Source organism: Equus przewalskii, chromosome 23 (assembly GCF_037783145.1).
Source record: "Equus przewalskii isolate Varuska chromosome 23, EquPr2, whole genome shotgun sequence".
Taxonomy (NCBI): domain Eukaryota; kingdom Metazoa; phylum Chordata; class Mammalia; order Perissodactyla; family Equidae; genus Equus; species Equus przewalskii.
Window position 1 is genome coordinate 15,275,088 of NC_091853.1, and position 22,576 is coordinate 15,297,663.

Consider the following 22,576-nt stretch of genomic DNA (forward strand, 5'->3'; position numbering starts at 1 on the left):
GCCCCAGCATGCCCAGGCCACATCTTTTGGAGGAATACAGGACAATCAAGGAGATAAGGGAAGCCTGCTCTCTTATCCTTAGGAAACTAAAATCTCTCACTTCCTAAGTCTCTTTTGTCATTATTAATTGAAAACATTTTCTTTTTTTTTTTTTCTTTTCTTCCTGCTTTTTTTCTCCCCAAATCCCCCCAGTATATAGTTGTATATTTTAGTTGTGGGTCCTTCTAGTTGTAGTGAAAACATTTTCTTAAAATAGGTCACTGTGGTTGTGGGTGAAGCTTCTTGGGTGTATTGCTCTCTCCCTCCATGTAATACTTTTCAGCAAACCCTCATGCAGTTGGGAAAAAGGTGGTGTAACTTAGAGATGGAAGTCTAGACCAGTGGGAGGGGATGCTTGCTAATGTGTTGTTTACCATTGCCCTCATTGGGTGGCCATAGAGGCTCCCTGAGGATACATATGGGGACCTATTCACTTTGTATCCTCAGTGCCTGGCACATATGGAACCCTCAATAAACGTTGGAGGGATGGGTGGCTGAAGGGGCAAACCTGCTTCAGAGAGTGAAGAACAAAGGTTTAGAAGTGTCCTCACTCTCTCCCACCTGTCTTCTCCCTCTTCCTTTCCATGCCACATTTGTGTTTTTAGCCTCTGACCTGACTGTGGGCAAAATCTATGCAGCAATGATGATCATGGACTACTATAAACAGAGTAAGGCGAAGAAGCAAAGGCAGCAGCTGGAGGAACAGGTGAAAGTCAACAACAGCATGGTGGGTGGACCATGAGGAGCCACATGAGGGCCCCTGTAGGGATAGGCCTGTGCATCCCTCGGGCATGGTGCCCCGCAAGGGCTTAGAATCAGAAGTAAGGAGTGCAGGGTTCAAGAATTTTCTAGGATCGTGGGATTAGGAACCCAATGGGTCAAGGGTTAAAATGGTCAAACAGGGTATCAGTCCTGCTCCTGTTTTGCTCAAGCATGTTGTATTTTCCCCTATAGCTGACCCCACAGTCATTCGGGTTCCTTTCTTCTTCCCACTTTTAACACAGAAAAACGCACCCATGTTCCAGCGCATGGAGCCCTCATCTCTGCCTCAGGAGATCATCGCTAATGCCAAAGCCCTGCCTTATCTCCAGCAGGACCCCGTCTCAGGCCTGTGAGTATAACCAAGGGTCCTTGCTCTCCTGCCTGCATCCTGTCTCTCGTGCCATTGTTCAGTGCGGAAACCCATTGCCAAGAAGTGCCTGAGAAATAATACTGACTCTGAGCTGAATGCTCCTCTCTGAGGTCGAGAAACAATATTTTGTATCTTAAAATGGTTATTCAGCAGGGGTAACAGAAAAGCAGACTAAGCATGTTTGGTACTTTGGCCAACTCGAGAGACAGTGAGCACTGTGAATGGACAAAGGAAGAGGGGTGTATGTTAGTGTCACCACTTTCCAGACTGAAGCCTAAGAGGTTAAATAAGTTGCCCAAAGCCATATGAGAGTAGGAAGTTGAACTGGAATTTAAGCCAGTTATTTCTAAGTCCAGAGTCTTCCCATTATATTGTTATCTGTAATCAACAAAAGGAACCTTAGACTGGTGACAAAACATTTTTTTTTTTTAATTTTCTATATTGAAAGCAGAAACAGAATCCTTATTAAGGAATTTGCCAATTCTTCTGAGTTTCATGCCTTTGCCCTAAGTTGCTCATTACTCCTAAATGATCTATGATGATATACACATCTCATTATAACATTCTCTATCATCGGCAAGCATGTAGTGAGTACCCAAAGGGCATGAATCCCTCTACCCAGGGTAAATGAGTTTTTGTGGTCAGGTCTAACCCAGTGCTAGTTCTCATGGAACCAATAATCACTAAGTATCGCAACTCCAGTAATCTGGGGAGTGAAATTCAGAGCTTGGGAATGAGACCTCTGTCAGAATACCATTTGGAATCTCTCACACCACTGATTTCTTTCTGCCTGTGATGTTGGAGGCCCATTTTTGAAAAAGCCTTGTTTTCAGAGGTCTCAATCCAGCTCATTTGGAAGAAAAGAAAAGGACCAGAGTCACGTCCAGAGTTCGGTCATTTTTACAAATATTCCACGTGATGAGGTAGCAGGGTACAGATTCTGCTGTCTACAGAAAACAAGGAGCAGTGGGACCACCTCTTTAGAGGGGTTTATAGTGTTTTTCAAAGGTTTTTGGCTTAGAAATGGAGGACACCCCACCTCCATCTAGATCTGTTGTATCCACAGCAATTTGCTGCACATTAACTCCTACCATAGGATCAGTCCAGCTTCTCTACCATGTTTATTGATTGATTTACTCCTTGATTTGACCAATATTTATTGACAGCCCATGTGACCCAAAAGTTGGCTCAGGCACTGGGGCTTCAGCAGTCAGCATGATCACAAGTCCTTGTGGAGACAAATCTGAAAAAGACATTGCAAGAGTGATAAAGGTTAAGATGCGGACGGGTAGGCTATTGTGATGCCATGTAAGGGAAGCAGCGCACCTAGTTTGAGATCTGGGGAGGCTTCCCTGAGGAAGTACAAAACATTTAAGTGAGACTCAAAAGCAAGCTCTTCAAGAGAAGAGAAAATGTGTTAAAGTTTAAGGAACCTAAAAACTGCAGAGATGGTTGGAGCACAGAGAGCTCAGGGAGGTGGCAGGATTTGGAGAGTTACAGAGGGGCCAGGAGGTAGGAGCATTACAAGCAGAATACAGAAGTTCAATTTCATCCAAAGATAATGGGTTTTACACGTCAGTGACATGATCAAATTTCAAAGATCATTCTTGAATCTAGTGTGGACTCAGTGGATTGGAGGGGAGCAACTCAAGCAACAGAACACCGTTTAGTAGTGTAAAATATTGATGACTGTGGCTTGGGCTAACAGGATAGAAATGGGGAGAGAAGGTCAGATTTGAGAGCTAATTCATATATAGAATGAATAGGATTTGGAGGTTAATTGCTACATGGAGTAAAGGAGAGGGAGGACCCAAAAATTACCCTTGGGTTCCTGATTTGAGCCTTTGGGTGGATGTGGTACATTTCCCGAAATGGGGGCACTGGTGGAGCAGCAGCCTGGTTCCTCAGGACCATCTGTGTTTCTAGAACCCTGTATTATTCAAGGAGAGATTGCTCTTGGGGAACCATGGTAAACATGATGACAGGGCTCCTGTCTCATAGAGCTTACATCTGGTGGAAAATCAGAAATGAAAGAGAATTATTGGAAAGAAGAAAACTTGTCATTTTCAATGATTTAATTACAATTCTGATAAGTGCCAGGAGCAAAAAGGGCAGTACGATCTGAGTGCATGTGAGAGGGAGATCTGCCCAGTTATGGTGGGGGGAGAGAACAGAGAAGATTTCCTTAAGGAAGTAACTTTTGACAAGAATTTTGAAGGATGAATTCAAAATAGCATGGGAAGAGTTTTCAGGGGAGGAGAGAAGCATTCTGCACTTTGGGAACAGCCTATGTTCAAGTCTTAGTTTATTGAATATTCCAGGCTTCTTTCTGCCTTAAGAGAGTCCAGTGTGTCTGGAATTCAGGGAGCAAGGGGGAAAGTCACGCAAGAGGAGGCTGACAAGGTAGGAACCAGATCCTAAGAGAGGGCATGTTCAGGATTCTGGACTCTATCCTAACAACACTGAGAAGTCAGACAAGGTTTTCAAAGTAAGATGTCACTCTGAGTTCAAAGTATTCAACTCTGTGATTCCAAGGGTCCTCTCTACTTATTGGGAATTCTGCAATTGCTCATTTTCTGTAAGACGAAAGGGACCATTTCATATACAGCAGCGCTTATCTGGTTCCCAGTGGTGCTCAGGAGAAGGCACACTGAGGAAGATGACTGACAATTAAGCAGGTTATTTGAACATCAGATCACTTTCTAGCAGTTGTAAAAATTCAGCTAATGCCCTCACCAGCAGCAAGGGGACAGGTTGGGTGATTCTCTGCTATTCAGATCTTTCCTTGTGATCCCAATCTAAGTAAGAGTGTACCTGTGGATTAAGGAACTGGCAATCCTTGCCCATGCCTCCGATTTTCCATTGGATTCAGGGTCATCAGCAGTAGACTATCACTGGAAGAGACAATGTCCCATCGCTCCCTCCTAGCTCCACCACCACTGAGAGCTGCTGCCCAGTCGCTGACTGCTGTCCCTCTCCCCATAACCCGCATTCTTGAGTAGGTCAAAGATAACTGTTACTGTACTAGCAGCAGTGAATGGCAGCCACAGCCAAATTCCCAGAAAAGATTGGCTGCTTCTTTTTCTCCTAACTAACCCAGTGGATCCCATCGGCTGAGAGCGTCTGCAGGTACCAAACAGTGGTTTATTAACAGGCATATTGTGATGGCTCTCCATACTTTCATCCAGAGGCCTCTAAACACTTGGCCAACTTTGTCCCTGTCCTCTTACCTCATCACCATTTAAGCATCCTCATACGTAGCCATCATCCCAGAGGCTGTCACCACAGCACCACCTCTGAAATCATTCCACCTAGTCCAGAAACCAACAGACACAGTATCTGGCACAGAGTAGTCCTTCAATAAATGTTCATGGCAATGAATTGTTGAGTTTGGCCAGGGATGTTGGCACAATAAAACCATATTCTTACTGAGAGTGGAGGAGATTTTTTTAAAAGACCACGACTGCTTAATATTTAAACAAACTGTTCACTGTTTCAACTACGGCATTTTTCTGCCGAATGGAGAAACTGAGCAGAAACAGGTTTACAGTCAAGCATTGGGCTTCCATATGGCTGAGTGTGACAAATGATGTCATTTATCACAGATATGCTAGTCGCCAGCAGAATGATGAATGGTTCCACATGCAGGTTGAAAACAGTGGTTTCTCTTTTCTGATGCTCTTTTTTTTTTTTTTTTTTTTTTTTTAATATTTTATTCTAGGGCCGGCCGACTGTAAGTTACCAGGCTTACAAGCCATCCAAGGCTCAAGACTGTTACCTTTGCTGGGAAGGAGGTCTTGTCTGGGTGGGAATTAGTAGTGGCAGCAATGGCATGATGGTTTCTCTCTCTCATGCACACATTATCTCTGAATTTGGCATTGCTTTTCAGGAGTGGCCATAGTGGATACCCTTCGATGAGTCCACTCTCCCCCCAGGAAATATTCCAGTTGGCTTGTATGGACCCAGCAGATGACGGACAGTTCCAGGAACAGCAGTCTCTGGTGAATGAACGATTTGCATGTCCTCAAAGATACTTCCTTGGCTTCCTGATCCCTCCCATTCTCATTTTCAAAATTTTATTTCATAGCCACGATCCATCAGGAAAACCCTCTCTGATAGTCCCACCAATTACCCTGGGAGTTTCCTGCCATCTCCGCTTTCGTAGCTGAGTTTCTCATGTTCTCTGACAAATACTCACCCTTCAGGTTTTACAATCCCAGTGCAGGAATTTATATTGCTTCAGGCCAAGCCCTCTTAATGTATGCCCTGATCATCAAATGTAGAAGCAAAAGTCACAAATAAAATCTTACCTTTGATAGGATAGAGAGCCTCAGGATGAATCATCAAAGAATGAGTGCCACCCACGGGGCAGTTTCGTGGAGCCAGGTACTGCTTAGGGGAACACAGGAATGCCACATGCCAGTCTATTAGCAGTGCCCGCCTCCTGATGAACTCGGGTAGCATGTGCAACAGTGACTAGCTGTCCACCAAGAGACACAGAAGAGTCTCTTACCTCTGCTTTATGTGGGTTCAGGCAAATTGGCCCTTTTGCTCACAATTCCACAAGGTCAAATACATTCTATGAGGTCCCTAAATTCACTCTCCTGATCCTAAACTTTTTACTAGCATAAATGATAAAATTCCCCAGAAATCTATTGAATCAAGTTTAAGCTTGGAGAAGAGAGGGCCGATTCAACTTTAGGTTTTGCTAATATGAAGCTAGAATCTGATTCCCAAAGAGAATAGACTTTACAATTATTGTTAGTTTAGGAGTCGTGAGATCAAGTTCCCTCCTGAGCTTGTAATTGAAGCCCAAGTGTCTATTGGCCTGGAGAGAAAAAGACAAAAGCCAAGATTTGCAGAAATCCATATAGATAGCTTGTAGTAAGTGAGTTCCATGTCATTTTGATTATAATTCATCTGGTTTTTTTCTCTCCCCTTCATTTCTCTCCTGACCTCTCCCCACTGCTACTGTGTACTGGTCCTGTGTACCCCAGAGCCATCCTGAATGGATAACGCCTGTGGAGTGCATGTCTAATGGAATGGGTACCCTTCAGAGGGGGCAAAACACTCTACTGGCTCAAACAAGTGGGTGCTTCCATCTCCTGTGACTCCTGACACAGGGAATTGTGCATATTTGTGTTGGGGAGACAGCTAGAACAGATCCCCCCAGTGTATGAGTGATTGCCTGAGGGTGTTCTCGGTAAGGCGGGTAGGAATCCATGGAATAATTCCTTGCCTTCCTCTGAGTAACTTAGCACCAAGACCTGGGGAGTAATTGGTACAGATAGTTTGATTCTTGAAAAGCCCTCTCGGCACTTTATAGCTTGTCTGCCTGGTGGTGTGTCTGGTGGGAAAATCTCAATAACATGTCCTCTCTTTCACAGGAAGCCTTTCTTTCTTACGTCATCGTTTCTGCGGGTTCCCCAGGGCTGAGCCGTAGTGCCAGGACTTTTGGATATGTGTTCATCTCATTGTCAGTACTGGTGTCTGTAATTCAATTCAGGTGTCAGCTCGTGCTACACCCTTACCACTGTGTACTCCTGCCCATCCCTCGGGGCCCCCTGCTCTACATCCTGAGGCGTGGCCATGATTTGTGTGTGCGCATACGGAGTGTATGTGTCTTGCACCACCTCTGACACCCATAGATTGCAGTGTTGTTACCACATCTGTTTCGAGTCAGACCTGTGTGCCATAGAACATGTGCTGCAAACACTATAACTTCCTCAAGTGCACACATCACACGTCCTGGGAAGCCAGTCCACCCATTCCCACCGGGAACCACTCAGCCAAATGTTCCTGGAGGCTGTGGGGGGTCTCGGGCACCCTTTCCTTTAGCAGTGCCCTACTCAGATACCCGGGTTTTTAGGGTGTCACTTCCTAAATATAAAATAGCTTTTTTTCTGGTATAATCTCCAGATGTTCAAGATGTTCCTAGGTCTCCTTGGTGGCTAAGGCAGCTCCACTCTTTATGCAGTGACACTACCTATCTGTATAGAGTGCCTACATTTGCTAAACTAATGTTCTTTAAACAGGAAAATAACATGCAAGAGTTAGACAGTACCTTAGGGCTTTTCAGTGCAACCTTCTAATGCTCCAGAGTGGCACCGTGCTGTACAAGAGCCACTGCCCACGTGTGGCAATGGAGCACTTGAAATGTGACTAGTCCACATTGAGATGTGCTATATTTATTACATGTGGACATGAGAATATTTGGATATAGTGAATTAAATAAAATATATTAAATTTCATGTCTTTTTATGATTTCTGTTGGACTGCCCTAGAGCACCCCTGGCAGGTGGCCACCGACCGCATTTTTTGGGTGTGTTCAATCATAAGAAAACTCTTAACTAATAAAATCGTGTGTCTTAGGTTTGAGGAGATATATTTGACATCAGAAATTGGTGACGTTCCTTAGAAGACTGGTTCCTATTTAATTAATTGATAAATGACTTCTTCAGATTAAAAGAATAAACCCAACACAACCAACTCTCAGAAAGTAAACTTCACGTATCTAAAACATATTATGCCCAATAATGTTTGTTTTACAAAGCTATAAAATCTGAAGCATTCTTAGTGGTAAAGAAGATGACACTTGACTAGAAAAGATGGTCTTTACCTCTCAATCCCAGTTAGAGCTTTCTGTTTGGGACATCTGGGGTACCACTTATGTGCACACATAAACACACATGTATCTACACATACAACTGAGACCTTAAAGATGCAAGTCTTTCTTCTAAAAGCCATTCTTGGTTTGGAGGAGGCAGAATCATTCACTGGAGGTGAGAAGCAATGAGATGGACCAGGTCCCACAAGCTTGGCTGTGTGTTTATTTCCAGGAGCCAGAGGTTAGTGAATTTAAAAGCGTGCAGCCCTCTAACCATGGCATCTACCTTCCTTCGGACACCCAGGAGCATGCGGGATCTGGGAGGGCATCCTCTATGCCACGCCTGACTGTGGATCCCCAGGTAAAAAGCAACCACCACCTACCATACGCAGTGGCATCCTGGGCTCTATTGAATTGGTGGGTTATGAAAAAACAGCTGATATTTTCAGGTGAGCCCCTGACTTGCCCCTACCCCTTCTATATAAGCAAAACCCAGCTTGTGGGCCTTCTCTGTAGAGCCATCTCCTCCACAATGTGTTTTCAGTGAAGTGCTAACCACGACAGCCTAGCCAGCAAGATGGCGTAACTCCCTCTGGATGGACTCAGCATCCTCAAGACTCAACCAGCCATGCAACAAATATTTTCCAGGATTTTCCTTGTGTATTTTTCCTTCCTTTCCTCCTTTCCTGGCTCCTCCAGCACATATGCAGTTACTTACACACACAGCTCTGTGTCAGGACTGTCTGTCCTAAGCAGTGCAGGCCATGCCTCATTTCTTTGTCTGTTTTCCTGGTTTCCTTTTTCTGTCTGTCTGTCTTACATCAAGTTTTGACAGAGACAAGAAGTTTTTGTGAATCCGTTTTAACATCTGTGGCAAATCTAAATGCCGGAGTTTAGGTGGGGCTAGGGTGGGACTGGCGCGAGAGAGAGCAATGCATTCTTAGCAGCTGTTCAGTTACAAGCTCTCCTCAGCCTTCATGCTATAGGGCAGGGCCTTCTCTGATGAGGGCAAAACACAAAAGCAAAGCCGTGCTTCTTTCATGGTGTAGACTTTTGGACAATTGTCCTCACATAGTTCAAAGTTCACTGAAGGTCCTGGCTGAGCCCCTGTGGGATGTGGCTCTCTGGGAAGTTTGCAGAGTACACTCAGCTGCTTGCTCTCCTGAGCGTAAAGAGAAGACTCTGGACCAGTCCCAGTGACTGTGTTAACATAACGTAAAGACAGTTTCCAGAACAACCTCCTCCAGCTGAGGTCTGAGCAAGAGGGATTCAAGGGAGGTTGCAATTTGCCATCTTCAGCAATCTCAGTCCCACTTCTTCCTGACCTGGAGACCCTTTCAGTAATTAATCCAGATGTTGTGTTCCTCTGGGGGCTCATCTTTCCAGGTGGTGACAGATCCCAGCTCCATGAGACGATCATTTTCCACTATTCGGGATAAGCGTTCCAATTCCTCATGGTTGGAGGAATTCTCCATGGAACGAAGCAGTGAAAACACCTACAAGTCACGTCGCCGGAGTTACCACTCCTCCCTCAGGCTGTCAGCCCATCGCCTGAACTCTGACTCAGGTGAGGAAGCCTTCGCTGTCTGCCTCTTTTCGGGCTCATGCCCTGACAGGTGGATTCTGACAAGGGCTGCAAATCTCTGGAACAGAATGCAGATAACCACACAGGTTGAGGAGAGCTGAAGGAAGGAAGAGTGCTCCTTACCAAAGGGGATCCTCTGTCTGACTCACATCATGAAACAAGGTCGCAAAGCCTTCTGTGTTCATCACAAAGGCTGGTGAGATTCCTTTCTTCCAGGGTAGGACTAGAGAAGTCATTAAAACTGGGATTTTCAGGTGGCTGTCTGCAAAACCCCTGGGGTCCCTTAGGAATGTAGTCGGGGTCCCTTAGGAATGTAGTCGAGACCCCCTGGCAGGGGCAGGGGGCTTTAACCCCAACTCCACTTCCATCCAAATAGTGCTACCTGAAATTATGGATTGGAGTTTTGTTTTTTAAGGAGAAAAGGCATACTGATTGAAGCAGACTAAAGATTTTCTGTTTCTAACTCTTTATTTTACTAGATGAGGAAACAGATGAAAAAGCAGTGACGTGCCCCATAGAAGAGAGTCAGGAAGAGGCAGAAATGGGACTAGAAGTGAAAATCCTTTGACTGCAATCCCAGGATGCTCACCCTGGCATTACATTAGCTCTGTCATTATTTAATTCACAGCAACTTCTCAATTCCCTCCTACTGGTGCCATCTTTCCCCTAAAAAGTCCCATTCTCATGTTTAGGACGTAGAGAATCCCTGGGCCATATTGTTGGCAAAGATTCTGTCTTAATTGTGTCTCGTGTAAACGGAAGCAGAAGAGAACCAATTAACATACACGTCTTTCCAGTGGCAACTTGCATATTCCCCTCTTCACAAGAGGGTAATTTTCCAACCTCCTGCCTCCCTTTCAGATCACCTGTTGACGTGCCTGGAAAAGCCAGGATTCTTTAGGGTCCAGTCCCAGGCTGTAAGACTTCTTTTTATATTTAGTGGCCAATATGGTTGGAGTCCTGATCGGTGCTTTTCTTATATCTCACAGGCCACAAGTCCGACACCCACCGCTCAGGGGGCAGAGAGCGGGGACGATCGAAAGAGCGAAAGCATCTTCTCTCTCCTGATGTCTCCCGCTGCAACTCAGAGGAGCGAGGGACCCAGGCTGACTGGGAGTCCCCAGAGCGTCGTCAGTCCAGGTCTCCCAGTGAGGGCAGGTCACAGACCCCCAACAGACAGGTGAGCATAGAGAGGAAGCTGAGCCTGTGCAGAAAGACAGGGAAGGGTGGTCTGTTAACATTAGGTGCAAAATGTGGGCATCCAGCCCCCACACAGACCTCCAGTTTCACAGGAAACTACATCCACTGTGCATAGAGTTTGGCTACTTAATGCTTGTTACTCGGAAATTATGTGAATTCACATAAAACCAGATAGTCCCCCAAGAAAGACAATGGTGTCTAGAGGTCATTCCACCCCAGTCCTGAGAATCCTGAGGTACAGAGTCACAAATAAGTTCACAAATGTCTCAGCCAGATTTTGGAGGAAAGGATGGTCCTTTGGCTGGAAAAGTATCTTAGATCAGTCGTCTGATCCTTAGTGTTAGTTGGAATGGTGATTCACCTCTTAGCACAGGATTCATGTCGGATGGATTCAGCCTCATTTACCTAGCTTCCAGCCATCCCAAGAGGAAGACTGCCTCTCCTTCTGGCCTGTTGCTGAAACAGCAGCCTAGGCCTGAGAAATAACTAGCAGAGTGGTGTGGAAACATTCTCTGGCCCTGTTTTCCTCCTTGCTACCGCCCCTCATGCCCATCCCTGCCTCTCTCAAGGCTGTCAGAGCCCAGGTGGCCCCACTCAACAATGAGCAGTGGGAAAGAGAGAGAGACTGCTACAGCAGACTTTAGAGACAGAGGCAGGGGAGACGTTTACTTCTAAAGCAGTGGTTTTCGAGTTTTGCTACAGAACAGTGACCTATAGCTTGTTATAACTGCACGTTCCTGGGACCTCAAGGATTCTGTTTCAGGGGTGAGACCCGCTGAAAAGTAAAACCCAGAAATCTGCATTTGGCAGGACCAGGTGGCTCATAGGTCACACATACCTTGAGAAACACCACCCTGGAGGTCCGTGTCCCATCACCTGGGCTCAGGGATGCTTGGGAATAGGTGAACCAGTCAAGTAAGGCCTGACCCAACAAATGAGTATGCTGGGCGTCGAGGCTGAGTTAACCTCAGCAAGCCACCGAAAACATGGAGGCAAGAAGTGAAGATGAGGGAAAGTATTTGCCACCCACTTCCCAAGAAAGGTTTCCTAGACAGAGCGACTCCAGAGCATCTTTCACCCTTCATGTAGTCATCTTAAAAGTTTCAAGTCTTTCTTCAGTGTGCCAGTTGTTACATGTATACAGCTTCCGGATCCTTGCTACTCAATGTTTGTTCCATGGACCAACAGCACCAGCAACACCTGGGAGCTTGTTAGAAATGCGGAATCTCAGACCTCACCTCAGACCTGCGGAGCCTGCATCTGCTGTTTAACAAGATCCCCAGAGAATTGCATGCATATTAAAATTTGACGTGCCTTGGTCTAGGTGGTATTGACGACTCAATCTCCTTTAATCCATGTGCCCCTGAGTGGATATGACTTGTAGCAGAGGGGACTCCCACTTGGGTCTCCCCCACCCAGAATTCAGACTCAAAGGGCTCTCTGTAAGAAGGGTTAGGGACCTTAACAGGATCCCAAATAGGGGTCGTGCCAAACCCAGTCTAACATGCCATGTCTCTCCTGCCATACAGGGCACAGGCTCCCTGAGTGAAAGCTCCATCCCCTCCGTCTCTGACACCAGCACCCCAAGACGGAGTCGTCGGCAGCTCCCACCAGTCCCTCCTAAGCCTCGGCCCCTCCTCTCCTACAGCTCCCTGATACGACACACCGGGAGCATCTCGCCACCCGCTGATGGGAGTGAGGGTGGCTCCCCACTGGCCTCCCAAGCTCTGGAGAGCAACGACGCTATCCTGACCGAGTCTTCCAACTCCCGGCACGCACAGCAGGGCCCACACTCCTCCCCACAGCGCTACATCTCCGAGCCCTACCTGGCCCTGCACGAAGACTCCCATGCCTCGGACTGTGGCGAGGAGGAGACGCTCACCTTTGAAGCAGCTGTGGCTACCAGCCTGGGCCGTTCCAACACCATCGGCTCAGCCCCGCCCCTGCGGCACAGCTGGCAGATGCCCAATGGGCACTATCGGCGGCGGAGGCGTGGGGGGCCTGGGCCAGGCGTGATGTGTGGAGCTGTCAGCGACCTCCTGAGCGACACGGAAGAAGACGACAAATGCTAGAGGCTGCTCCCCCCTCCGATGCATGCTCTTCTCTCACACGGAGAAAACCAAGACCGAATTGGGAAGCCAGTGCGGCCCGGGGGGGAGGAAGAGGGAGGAGGAAGATGGAAGGACACCATGCATTATCAGAGAAGAAGGAAAGGACAAAAGGAAAACCAGTCAAACCCACCAAATTGCTTTATTTCCCTTTGCAAGACGGGTACTGCCATAGTTCTGCCTCTTTGCTGGGGAAAGAAAATACCGGATGGTTATTCCCATGGGAGAAGAGACACGAGGATGGCTTTGCTTCCCCTTGCCCCTTCCCACTTTTCTAAAAGCCGTGGAGGGATTGAGCTGGCCTGTGTCTACGCCCATTGCCCTGAGAAGCCTGGAAGACTTTCTGGCTCTTAAGTGGGGAGCCGTGGAGACTCGGAGGGGAATCTCCTCCCTCACCAGCTCTTGCTCTTCAGCCAGCACCACTGCCACCAGGGCAACTGCAGCAGCATCTCATGCGTTATCTTGTGGCTTGCTTCCCCCAAAGAAGCACAGGCTAAGTTCAGGAGCATTGGATGCCAGGGGGAGGAGGCGGGGAGGGAGGGAGGAAAGAGCTGAAGTGGAAGGGGTCAGGGTGCTGTGGTAGCAGCAGCAAGGGCTGGTCTGGATGAGCAAAGCCATAGCCGAGCAGTCCACAATGTGGAGGAGAAGGGCAAGGAGACAGAGCACTGGTTGTGCTGGTGGGTGCAGACCTGTCTCTGAAGCCTGTCGCCCACTCAGTAGGTGCTGTGTTAGGATAGGCCAAGGAGGTCCCCCAGGGTCCACAGGTGCCTGAGGCTCCGTAAGGGTGATATTTTAAAAGCATTTAACAACCTGTATGGCCAGGGCACCAGCTGATGAGAGTGGAGTCTGGCCTTAGTGCTGGAGCCCCCAGGCTATGCCGGGCCTCAGCCCTGCACATGCTGGTCATGGGGGAACGCTGAGGGTGGGGTAAGTATGGCAGGGGGTCACTTAAGGGACTCACGGTAGAATGTTTTCCAGCCCTTATAGAAGTACGTGAAACAGCGCTATGGTCGGAACCAGCAAACAAACACTGGCTGAATGTCAGCCCAGACTCTGGTCCAGGAGGCAGCAGCCTCTCTGCTGGGCAGCAAGGCCAGTGCTGTGCCAAGCCCAGGGAGGCCAAGTGCCAGTGGCCCGGCCTTCACTGCCACTCCTTGAGAGGGCAGCACACACATATCCAAGATGGGCCACACATCCCTTCATAGGGACTTCAGTAGAGAAGGGAACGGTCGACAGCCAGAAACAAGAGAAGCCTCAATGAGAGAGTCAGTCTGAGTTTACCGAGGGACCCTTGGTCTAGCAGCTTCTGCAGCTGGTGGTGGTTGAGGGTCAGTTTGTCAGGATGCTTTAAGGTGGTTAGTAAATATACCTCAGCTTAGACCTGGACTGCTCCTTCTAGCAAAGCAAGCTCTGATGGGGCCTAATCATACAACGTGACAAGACTGGGGCCCCAGGGGCCCTGAATATTTCCCTGGGCCAAGATTGGGCTCCCCCCCCCCCCCCAGAGTAAGAGCTGGGCAGAAGACAGCCTCAGGCCACGATGTCATTCCTAAACCCCCAAACTCAGAAGCATTGACAAAAAGAGAATCCTGCCTGGGCTAATGAGCACTCCTTTAGCATAGATCATCCATTCAGTGGAACACATCACTGTCTTTATCTGGTGGCGATGCACCATCCCCTTAAGTCCCTCCCCAGTCCCCCAGCACCATCACAGTAGCTAGAAGGATCCCCTGGAGAGGGGTGCCAGGCAGGGCCCTCGTTTCCCAGCCAGGAACAGATGGAGCCTGTCTCACAGGACCCTCTGTAGGGAAACTCGGAAGCCTGTGGACTGAGATCACAGTGGATAAACACTCTTTTTATCCTCCTCCAGCCCAGACTCCACCTCTTGGGTAGGAGCAGTTGGTGGCTGTTGCAAGGAGCCTCTTTTTTATGAAGTTATTTTCTTTTTTTGGTTGAAATAGAAATAAGGCATAGCTGTATCAGCCCTGAAAAGCCAAATACAACCACGTGGCTGCAGAATCATTTGTCATGGCCCTGCCTTCTCTTCTAGAAATTGATGGAGCTTCATGACCCACTGTCAGCCCCCAAACCAAAGCAGTCCCAGGGCAGGAGATCAGTGAGTCAGAGACAGAAGCCTCCCACTCCCAGACCCTCTTCCATCTCCATTTTCCCCTCCCACTCAGCACCTGTGTGCTCGGGAGTAGCTGGGAATGTGAATGTGACTAGATAAACACCCCGATGCTAACGGGCGTGGTTGTTATATAAGGCTGACGCTGGGCCGGGTATTGTTTCTAAGGTTTCCTCTGTTCAGCGTCATTTCATGCCAAAGGGCTGCTATGGGCTGCTTTGTGGGCACAAAATTGCTTTCTTCCACCTTGGAAAGGCAGCTTTCCCCAGGGACAGGCCTAATGACAGGACAACCATCCCGATCCAGCGAGTCGATTGCATTGTGTTTTGAGAAAGGGAATTGAAGAGATACCTTGTGCCGTAGGCTGGCAGAGCAATTACCAGAAATGGAATTTGCCTGCAAACAACATTACGAACACTACATTTACTGTGCCAGGAAACCTTCCTGGACACCTGAACTCTTTACACTCATGTACACACGGGCATTGAATCCCGAATACAGTGGCATAAAGCACTGTAGATGCGGTCCCCTGACCAAGCACCCAGACTCTTCTAGAGCCAGTGAACTTAGGAACTCATTTCTTTTATTCAGCTTCCCCTGACCAAGAAATCAGGTTTCTTATCCCTTAGCCTGCATTTACTCTTCTATTAAGAACAGAAAATTCTGTTAAGTCACGGAACTCATTATCATAATCTTCCAACAGTTTCCTTCTGCCTCTGAATAAATATAAACTCCAGCCTTCCCACTAATAGCTGACCAGGACATCCCTTCCTAGGCATCAGCTTCTGCCTCTTTTTTCCCTTGAAAAGAGGCCCCTTTAGATCTTAAAATTCGGGCTTCTCTTTGGATGAAAAAGTATGGCAGCATCTTGAGAAATGCCAAGCAAAACAGGACGACTCCCAGTGTTCGAGCTGCACAGCCTGATTAACCTTAGCACCGTAGGTCCCCCTGGGAGACTCTTTAGCTGTATGTCCAGTTTCCCCTGCTAATGTTAGTCTTCAGCATCTCTTCAAAAGAAGGAAGGAAAGAGAGGGAGGGGGGAAAAAAGAGAGGAGAAGGAAAAGAAAAGAAACCAAGGCAGGGAGATGTTCTAACTAGATTGGTGTTTAGATAACTAACTCTTCTCTTCACGAAAGGCTCCAGATAGACCTCTGGTGGGGAATTCACGTCTCTGTCTCGTTCTGTGTGTGTGGTCTCCTTCTCTCAATCAGCAAGAGGGCAGGTGACAGCAGGCCTTCCAACGTGGCTCTAGGCCTGCAAGCTGAGGGCAGGATGGGATTACCTGCACCGTAAATGGAGGTGTCTTGAGTGTCTCCCAGGTTCCAAGTGAGCCATGAATACAATTGCCCAATGTGGGGCTGTCCACTCTTCTAGCTGAAGAATCTGTTTCTATTCTGGGCTTCACTTTTGCTCCCCACTCGATGTCCCTATGGGGTACTGAGATCACTGAGAACATTTCTCTGAAGCTGAACTCCAGATGTTCTGGACTTTGCCCTCCCTTAACTCTGGGACCACAGGTGAAGACCCCATATTCCTCCACTGAGCCAGCATCTCCCTTGCCCACACACATCCTCCCCCCATGCAGCCTTCGTGATGAGCCTGAGTGTCCTCTGCCCCCTGTACTCCCATCTCCGCCCTTGTTTTGTTGCATGTTAGCATTGACCCAACTCCTGAGGTGGTTAAATCTGCCCAATCCAAGCTTATTTGCTGACCTGCCTACCTCTGCTGTTGGGGAATGCTTCATTCTCATGAAACAGAGTTGGGAACCCACCAGGTGATATTCGCAAGATGATCTGAAAGAGGGTAAGGTGCAGGACTGTTGGGGTGTGTAGAGGAGTGTGTATGAATTGTCCACAAACTCAATGAAAGCCCACTGCAGGGAAATTAGGTCTCTTCTGGCATAATGGAACAAAACTGAGTAAGTTTTGTTTTTTAAAGAAAGTTCTCAATTTTCAATACATCCTATTTCTGAAGCCTGCTCTGGATGCTCATTTTTGGACAGAATATTTCTTTAGTGGGTTGAGCCAGCGATAAGTTGAGAGATTCTTTAATTTCTCAGCTCAGCTATAATATATAAATATTATGAGATTGTATTTTTTAAAAGGCATATGTATAGCAGGAGGGGAGCTGATAGTCACCTACCTTGCAGAGATTTTGTGAGACTTGAAGGTTAAGGAACTTTCACTGCTGTTTTTATCAGTTTCACATCTGTTAGGTTTTGAGACACTCAATGCCTGGTGCCGGTGTGCAAAGAATCATGGTGAGGAGAGGTGTTTCCATGCCTTGGGGTAGATTCTTCCTCACTCACTTCTCACCCATCCTGTCTCCCCTTCCCTTCTGGATTCCAGGGTATTGAGCACCATCCAGGCGTTCAGGGGAGGACTTTATGATGCAGGAAAGAAGGAAGAAGTGGGCCTCTTGCAAATAGCCAGTCAGGGCATGATGGTTGAACTCCAGACAAGAGCCCCATAAGGAATCAGGTCCAGATTTGGGTAATTATATCCACATGGAGACTCTTACTTTAACAAAAGCTAAACAAAATTAACTCAGGAGTTATGACCTAATCTTTCCATGAGGTGATCAGAGGAGATCCCGTGTTAATAAGCACTGCCTACATCTGCAGCTTTATCTTCCTGACTTTTGGTTTTCTCCTCTCTGAATCACGCAGTACATTGTAGCTGGGTCTAACCCAACAGAGCAGTGGCCAATGGCTTCTCTGTTGGCTGCAGTGGCAGACTCAGCTACAGAAAGACTGCTGGGGGGATTTGTCAGCTGTCATGTGCTGCAACTCACTCAGTCAGAAAATACAGATGTACCCCTTGCAGGCACAAAAGACTAGGAACAGAAAAAACTATCTTTGGTTTCTGATGGCCATCTTTTCCTTCCCTTGAATCCTTTCTGCTTTGACCCTCTGAGACTTATGCGTCCCAGAGAGAGCACTCCAAACCAAAGATAACGGATTCGTAGATTGTCCCAAACCACCCAAAGGGCCTGGAAAGCTTCTCTTAACAAAACTCAAGCCAGTAACTTGAGAAGTGAAAGGGGTACTCACAGCGGAGTCTCATCACATTGCTGGTGATGCCAAGCCACCCCAAACTGCACTTCTCTTTTTGTAGTGTTGCTTTCTTCCACTCCCTCCTCCCATGCTAGAAGTAGGGAGGATAGTATCATCACCTTTTAAATGCAAAAAGAGATTTTATAATAAGCCATGCTACTATGTGAATACATTATTATTGAATTCCTATTTCTGGGAGTTTGAAGAGTTGAGTAGATCAGGTAAAAAGAGGCAAGGGGATTTATGTTTCTTTTTATTTGGGTTTTTTTCTTTGTTCAGTTGGGTTTTTTGCAGCAGACCTGCTCTAGAGCAGCAGAGAAGGATAAACATGTGCTCCGCAGTATTTCTGAATTAGCTTCTCTTTAGGAGTTAATTTCCATCAAATTTAATGATGTGATATTTGAGTCAAAAATCTGAGGTTACGCATTACCAGCTCCATCTTCTCTGGTTTCCTTTTTGTCTTCTTTCTCCTTCTAAGTCAACCTCTATCTCTTGTTTTTGTGTCCATATCTCTGTCCCTTCTCCTTCTAGGGATTTAAAATATAATCTAGATTAATGAAAAACTTTCTGAAAACTTCAGTGAAAGCCAAGGAAATAATCAAATGGATATAGAATTTTTTCAGGACATTTTTAACCAATAAATACAAAATTTGTGTGTTTTCTCTTGATGAGAAGATAAAAATTTTAAAGAGTGTAGTAATCTGGTAAATGAAAATTATTGGGAGTCAAAATAATCAATTACATTCCAGCCTTCTGGAATTCTACTTCACAAATACTAACTTGTGCCTTCAGCAAGGCCACTACACCTCTCTACTTTCTTTCCCTATTTAGGAAAATTGAAATACTAATGCTGAGCTAGTTCATGGGTGTGTCAAGTGTTTGTAAGTAAGTTAATAACTCATCATTTAAAGCGCTTAGTCTCCACAAATCAATTTAGAAAAACCTTCACTTCTTCTATCCCATTAAGCACCTATGAATTTCTTGGCATTGCTATAAGCAATTTTTTTGAAGAAACTTCATGTTTAATGGAACCTGAATCCAGGATTTGCTTTAATTTCACACTCTATTCTTCCCTCTTCCCATCTTCCCTTCTTCCTTAGCTTTCCAATAACAACAACAAAATGTAGACTTTTTTTTTTTTCAATCCAGGAAGGAATTTGAGTTTCCAAGCTCAGAGCTTCCTGGGGTCTTCTCTCTGTGGATACCTCAGGCAATCTTAGATCAAATACCCACAAGCCGATACTTAACAATCCTCACTGAGACCTTGTCTCCTACTCAGCACTGGAAATCTGAATGAGTCTTTTCTCTCTCTCTCTCTTTGTTCTGCCAGTGTGTCAGAAGAGTGGATTGCTCTCTATATTCTGGAGCCTGATCCCAGAATTTGTACCAGATAGTGCCACTTTCTTCTCAGTTCACTCAGATTAGGGCCCCAAAACTGAAGGGAAGCTAAATCAGTCAAACCTGCCAAATCCGAATTTGACCTATTTGGTGACTCGATTTTCTTTCCAGTGTTCTGATTTCTTATAGTGATGGCCTGCGTCACACAAGAACCGCCACTCAAAGCAAGTCTATTAGAAATCTTTATAAGGGATGAGCAGGAAAAACACACTCCAAAATTTTAAAGTGCCATTAATCAATTTTTAAAAATAAAGGTAATATGAAATGAGGGCTAAACAATGTAATCTTAACTGCCAATTAAAGTACATGGTAGTTCTGGTCTTAGTACATTTGATATGGAGCTGTATAACATTCAGCACATCCCAGCAGATTTAGTAAAAACATAGGTATTGAATTTTAATGGCTACCAATGGGATATATACTTACCCTGCAGGCAGAACTTCAATCAGTGTTTTTATATCCTGGCATTTTGTGACCAAGCCAAAATTTATACAAAGCCACCCTAAGTGCTGCAATTGCAGAGGAACCTCCCTCTTGGTGACATTAGAGAGCAGTCCAACTCCACTCAAACTGAGTCCAAGATTTGGAACTCACCAAGAAAAACAAATGGAGGAGAAAAACCTAGTGTGTGGCATTTCACAGCTGGCACAACTGGAGTAGAGGCTAGGAAGTCAAACTGTAGAACAAAGACAAGGTGGAGGTGGGAAATACCAGCTAGTCCCAGGAAGAGGAAGGCTCAGAGGGGTGTGACCTGGGATCCTCTTTTATACTAGATCACGGTAAACTTGTTAGTGTGATACTGGATGCAGAGGGCTTCTTCCCTTAAACTCACCTAGCGTGGTGGATTTGAAGGCCTCAGGAGATTCACAGAGCCCCAAAAAACTTTTTCAGACCTGGGAGATGGAGAGAAAAGAGGTTCTTGTTTTAAAGCAGCTCGAAGACGATCTCTATGACTGGCAACTCTTCAATTTAGTAGTGCCATTGCTGGAGAGATTTCACTGATCTTCCTAGTGGTACCAGTGCCACAGGAGGGGAGAGGGGCGGCAAGTGGGACAGGGGACAAGTTTTATCGGGAAGAGATTTCAAACTCGGCAGGATGCACCGGTACTAACCTCAAAGGATAGCGTTACAAGGATAGTGAACAATGGGGTGTCCAGGCCATGCCCTCTGTTCTTTGGGACCCAAGGTCAGGCCATTCCCTCCTTGAGTTGCTCTTAGAGGATGAGCATGTAAGATGGGATCAAGAGGGAAATTGGGTGCTCTGCCTTAGGCTATTAAAACGCTGCCACCTGCATTACAAAATAAGTGTGAGCGAAGGCGCTTGAGACACTTCTTAGGGGCAGCATCCACTGTGGTATGCCAGCCTGATGCCCCTTCAGTAATGGTGTTTGAATGGCAGCCAGTGCTGGCCTGCCCAGAGTATCGGTGCATCTCTCCTAAAGCCAGAGTTCAGCACTGCATGTTGACCAGGTGGATATCCTGTAACATAATGCTCGTTTGGATCCAAAAGGAAAACCATTAAAAATAAAAGAAAGATGAACAACTTTAATGTTTTCTGGGGGGGGGCTCAAAGAAAAGAATAAATAAATAAAACCTTGTTGTAAAGAATTAATTGGCCTGATTCCCCTCACTCACTCAATTTGTTTCTTTTCTCCTAAAAAGGGAGATCATGGGAGGGAAGCCTCACCAGGACTTGGGGTAAACGGGCAGTGGCTTCTGCAGTGTGTGGTTGACATCTGCTGAGCCCAGCTAGTTATGAGGAATTCCCGAGTTTTTTCCACGTTCCAAGGACATCCTGGCCCTAGAAGATTTCCTTTTATTAAAATTGTCGGTTGTCTTGGAGGAAAGATAAAGAATAACTGGACAAACTGGTTTCCTGAAAAAGTTGCAGAGATTTTCTGATCAGAAAAATCTTATCTCTAGGTGAGGAGTTTGAAAGGAGGGAGAGAACCTCTTTATGGAGTGCAGGGTGTTATGACTAGAACTATAACCAGCCCCCTCTCTGAAGGAGGAGGAGGATTATGGGACAACAGCTTAGCTGCCAAATTCAGAAAGGAGCAGACTCACCAAGACTTCCAGGAGATACTGTCCATACTATATCACTCCTAATTTACCCATAATAGCTTCCTTAATCAAAGGAAAGAAGGGGGCCCACCCGGTGGTGTGGTGGTGAAGTTTGAATGCTCTGCTTTGGCGGCTCAGGGTTCACTGGTTTGGATCCCAGGCACAGACCTACACACCACTTATCAAGCCATGCTGCAGTAGGCATCCTACATATAAAGTAGAGGAAGATGGGCATAGACATTAGCTCAGAGCCAATCTTCTTCAGCAAAAAGGAGAAGGATTGGCAGCAGATGTTAGCTCAGGGCTAATCTTTCTCAAAAAAAAGAAAAAGAAAAAGAAAGAAGGCAGGAATCCCTGGGTCCAGTGGTCCCTTTGATTCCACTTTGAGAATAATTTTCTTCTGATTCTCCCTGAAAAAGTGTCATCTTGTAATCATAGTGTTGAGTTTATTATTTTAACCTGAACAATTCTTCTATCAATTAAATAAAAACCAGCATTCTAGGATAAGTCCCCATTTCTGCAGTTCTATCAAAGATGGCTTCTCGAGTCCTAAGATACATGATTTTATTAAGTAAGAATTTTCTCATGATCAAAACCATCCAAAAATGTGCCAGGTAGCCAGATGGCTTAGGTCCATGGAGGATGGACTGGAAATTTCTAAGATCTTGTCCAACTCTCAGATTTGGTGTTATTTTCCCACTATAATCTCTTTCCCATGGCTTTCATCACCATTGGAGCTTGAAAGATGGAATTTGAGCAACAGTTTTCCCTAACTTCACACATTTATGGGATGACTGGTTGGTTTGGGCAAAGGTTGGTTTCTAAGGAATTTTTACATGTATTGCTGATCTAATCTAGACTTTCTAATCTAGACCTTAGGTCCATAGAATTTCACAAACTAGTATACCAGGAAACACATAAAAAGAAAAATAGACTCTATTCTGAACTCCCCTCTGGTGTTTCTGTATTATGCTTCCGAGCATCTATTGGTGCCACTAATACAACATTCCTTTAACCTAAATTTTGCCTCCAGGATATTACAAACTTGTCTTTACTTGTACCATGTTCTTTTGCTAATAAGCTAGGAAAATTCCCAAACCAAAGACCAAGATTTCAGTTCCTTAAACATTTAAACACAAAATGTTAGGACTAGTCACAGGTGTATATGGTCAAGAACACCTCAAACATAAGAGCAACAAAGAAGGAAGAGAATAGAGGCTAGAAATACGAGTGCTGGAGTCAGACTCAACTGAGTTCAAA

The 22,576-nt window shown here is 46.0% G+C and overlaps 1 protein-coding gene across 3 annotated transcripts in view; it reads left to right on the top strand.

Moving 5' to 3' along the window:
• CACNA1E (calcium voltage-gated channel subunit alpha1 E) overlaps positions 1-20,860 on the top strand; it is a 475,242-nt gene extending 454,382 nt beyond the window's left edge. For 2 of the 3 annotated variants that reach the window (XM_070591752.1, XM_070591753.1), the window contains 7 exons: positions 645-745; positions 1,044-1,150; positions 5,061-5,172; positions 8,011-8,139; positions 9,165-9,345; positions 10,353-10,543; positions 12,093-20,860. In XM_070591752.1, coding sequence (XP_070447853.1) covers positions 645-745; positions 1,044-1,150; positions 5,061-5,172; positions 8,011-8,139; positions 9,165-9,345; positions 10,353-10,543; positions 12,093-12,635 — 1,364 coding nt within the window. In that variant the 3' untranslated portion in view covers positions 12,636-20,860. The remainder of the gene's footprint in view (positions 1-644; positions 746-1,043; positions 1,151-5,060; positions 5,173-8,010; positions 8,140-9,164; positions 9,346-10,352; positions 10,544-12,092) is intronic. The other variant, XM_070591754.1, reaches the window with a different exon arrangement.
• The last annotated feature ends 1,716 nt before the right edge of the window (positions 20,861-22,576 follow it).